Source organism: Pterocles gutturalis, unplaced genomic scaffold (genome assembly GCF_000699245.1).
Source record: "Pterocles gutturalis isolate BGI_N339 unplaced genomic scaffold, ASM69924v1 scaffold37192, whole genome shotgun sequence".
NCBI classification, from domain to species: Eukaryota; Metazoa; Chordata; class Aves; order Pterocliformes; family Pteroclidae; genus Pterocles; species Pterocles gutturalis.
Genome location: NW_010111853.1, coordinates 30,476 through 33,875, shown reverse-complemented (window position 1 = coordinate 33,875; position 3,400 = coordinate 30,476). Strand labels below are relative to the sequence as shown.

Sequence of the window (3,400 nt, the reverse complement as noted above, 5' to 3'; positions counted from 1 at the left end):
CTCGCCCTCCGGCTCCAGCCCCAGAGCGACCCCCCGCCACGGTCTCACCACTGCGGACGCCCAGCTCGCCCTCCCGCCTGCCAGCAGCAGCCATCCGGCCTCACTCTGCCGTTTCCCCGCAGCACGGCCACCAGCCACCCACCCTAGGGGCCCGGCCCCTCATCCCCCTCACCTCCGCCGCAGCCGCCATCACCCCGCCCAACGTCAGTGCGGCCCACCTCAACGGCGAGGCGGGCAGTGGGCCCCTGGGTGGCCCTGTCACCCCTGGCCCTGCCGGCAAGGCCAAGGAGAGGAAGAATGAGAAGGTAAGGGCTGCCGTGCCAGCACTACACCCTGAGTTACCGCCACTTCTCCCTCCCGTGGAGTTGTGGAGGAGGAACTCTGCAGCTGTCCCAGAGGGCAGAAGCTGGTTTTCATCTCCTGCCCGCTTAGGCATCCTCATCTCATGGTATTTTCAGGCTTCGTCCTTTCCCTCACCCACCCCCAGCACTGCTCTGGTGTTACCAGTTCGCAGGTGGGAAATGAGGTTGAGCCACTAATTGGCTGGATTTGTGTGTTTCTCCTGACGATCAGCACACGGATCTGCAAATTTGCAGGAAGACATTACAGCAGGGTCTTGGTCATCAAAACTAGATGGTCAATTCAGAAGCCGTCTGCCTCGTTGTGTGGAAAAAGATGCTGGGGGTACCAGCCCTGGGGCCGGTGGCACAGGCAGGGTAAAACACCTGAGCAGCAGGAGCTGTTTTACCACTCCAGGAACATCTCAGTTCCTTGCAGAAACTTTCATTGCAGTGGCACAGCCAAACAGGGAGAATGGAGTTAAATGCGGCTCATTGGGACATAGGTACGATGCACCATAGGTTCAGTCTCTTAGGAGCCAGCTGTGGGACCAATAGCTGAGTGCCTGTCCCTTGTGCACCTTGATGCAGAAAGCAGTGTGGAGAGCTGCTTTAAATATCCAGCCTTTTAGGTTCTTGGCAAATATTTTACTTTCAACAAATGTTTACGTTGTGATAGTGGTTCCCATTTTATCAATGCTATGGCTTATCTCCCTACTGCTAGCAGAGCCCACTGCCCGCTGGAAGCAAGCTCCTGGTTTGTGTCTGAGTAAGAGGAAAAGATGTGGGGGCTTGTTCCTTTGTACCTACAAAAAATCCTTTCCATACATTACCCAAGCTTTTCCATGGTGATAGGCACATATGGGGTAAACATTTGCTTTGTACATGGTAATGATGAGGTTGCAGGTCTCACATGTGGTCAGGGTCACAGACAACCCCAACCCCTAGTTTCACAAGATGAGGAATGCAAGTTTTAAAATCCTTTCCTTAATCCTGTCTTGAATTTTCCCTGAGTACCTTACGGTGAAAGAAGAAAGGTGTAGGACCAGTGGCCTGGATGTGAAATTTAGGTACTTGTTTCCAAAGAATGCCTTCCAAGTGTGCATCAAGGGCTTTATGGTGTATGAGCAGAATCATACTTGCTGCTTCTGCAAGCCCAAGGAAATGTATGGTGTTTGGCAGAAGGTGGTAGATCTGCATATTACCTCAGAGCTTTGTGTACTGGCATGTTTAATACTGCCTAAATCATAGCATGCTGTTCCTGATGTCCATACATTTTAATTAATGTGAGACTGCACACTGAAATTTCCTATGCAAAATTATATTTAGTCCCTTCCTGAGATACTGGTTAACCTTTCCCAAGCTGCTACAAGTTGCTGAATTTGGATTCAGGGAAGTAAAGTTATGGTTTTCTGAGGTCCGAGGATGAAAAGGGCAAGCAAATAACAACACAGGATTGCAATGAGTGTTACCAAAGACCAGTACAATATCTGGGAAATACCAGAGAGAAGTGACAATAAAAATTGTCATCTTTGACTGGATTGGATGGTACATAACTGTGCCCTGTGTTGAACAATATATTCCTGAACCTCCTCCACGTTATATTTCACTTTCATTTTAGAAAGATCTGAGTTAATGATGCTTCCTTTCCTTTTAGAAGTAGTCATTGATGTTTGGCCACTTAAGTTGTGCTCCTGCCCTTTGCATAGTCCAAATCAAACCAAGTATCTCTTTGAAGCAGTTGAGAGCTTGGATAGTGCCGGACTAAAAGCTGTGTAACTATTCAAAAAGGAATCAGATCTGGGACCATATCTGCAACCGCACTTGATATTTCCAAAGCAGAAGGTGGTTGGGCAGTTTTTGGGTGAATAGGGAACAGACATAACACTCAGAAGACATATCTGTGGAGAGAGGCAATATCTGTTATTAGTACACCTGACAGGGAAAAACAGACAAGTTGAAGGGGCAAAAAACAGAAGTAGGGACATAACTAGCAAACTGACAGATAATCAAAGCTCAGAAGCAATTTATCTGAGTTCAGTTTCATTATATTAATCAGTCAGGTACTCTGAGATGAAAGGAACAGAGGGGATGTTAGTAAGAGGAGTAGTAATAAGGTCTTCAGCTCTGCTGAACACAGGATGGAAGAACTGCACAGGTAATTATCTCCTGAAAAACTGAGATTAGCAAGCCGTATCTAAGATAAATTGTAAAGTGCCATAAAATTAGCATTGTTGCTGGAGTCAACAATTTTTAGTGTCCCATCAAATTATTATTTTTAATCCCGGCTTTGTCTTTCCAGTTTCTTTTGTAGGATTGCCTTGAGGATGAGGGCTGAATGATAAGAGGGAGAATGGCTGTTTTGGGAAACATTCTCTTGTTCTTAACCACATTTTTCTTTCACATGCTGATTGTCAGTGGGAGTTCACTACAGTACAGGGGACACATGGTACGTATGAAGAAGTAGTTTGCATTCTCAGATGGACATGCTGAGGATCCATTGGTTTTCACAATTCTGTTGTAGAAGATGTTTCTTGTGAGGGCTATGGAGATAAATTGCAATTCTTGCATTTGTCACTCTGATACAGTCAGATATATTGGTCCTTGGGAAATTTTCTTTGGATGATAAGTTTAGCAAGGTTGGTTGGCTGCTTGAAGGCTGGGCTGAAAGATAGTGCAAAAAAGTATTTTAAGACACAATCTTCTACCAATTTATGTTTTATGATGTCCCACCTAGATTCCACTCAAGGATACCAAATGTGACATCAAGGGGCAGCAGCTGTAGTGAGTCGTACATGCTATTTGGGTAGCTTGTTCCAAGACAGGATTGTTTTTGCTTTGGGAACAGCCTTTCTGAGTGTACTGGTGAAGTTGTCACTCAGTGCTTTCCCCTGTGCAAATCTTTATTTGCCAATGTCATGGGTTCCTGTTTGTGTGCAGCAGTCAGATACAGACACATCCCAAGATTTCTCTAAAATCTAGGGACTCCAGTTCTAATTTTTACTCTTATTTCCTTGTGGTTTAAAGACAAGTGGCAGAAATAATCGTAAGGATTTTAGCTC

At 45.7% G+C, this 3,400-nt stretch overlaps 1 protein-coding gene across 1 annotated transcript in view; it reads left to right on the top strand.

The window, feature by feature from the left end:
* The window catches only part of SH3RF3 (SH3 domain containing ring finger 3), a gene marked incomplete at its 5' end in the record, with an annotated part of 80,477 nt that overhangs the window by 55,884 nt on the left and 21,193 nt on the right, over window positions 1-3,400 (top strand). The window contains one exon of the mRNA XM_010073847.1: window positions 25-305. Within this exon, the coding sequence (XP_010072149.1) occupies window positions 25-305 (281 nt within the window). The remainder of the gene's footprint in view (window positions 1-24; window positions 306-3,400) is intronic.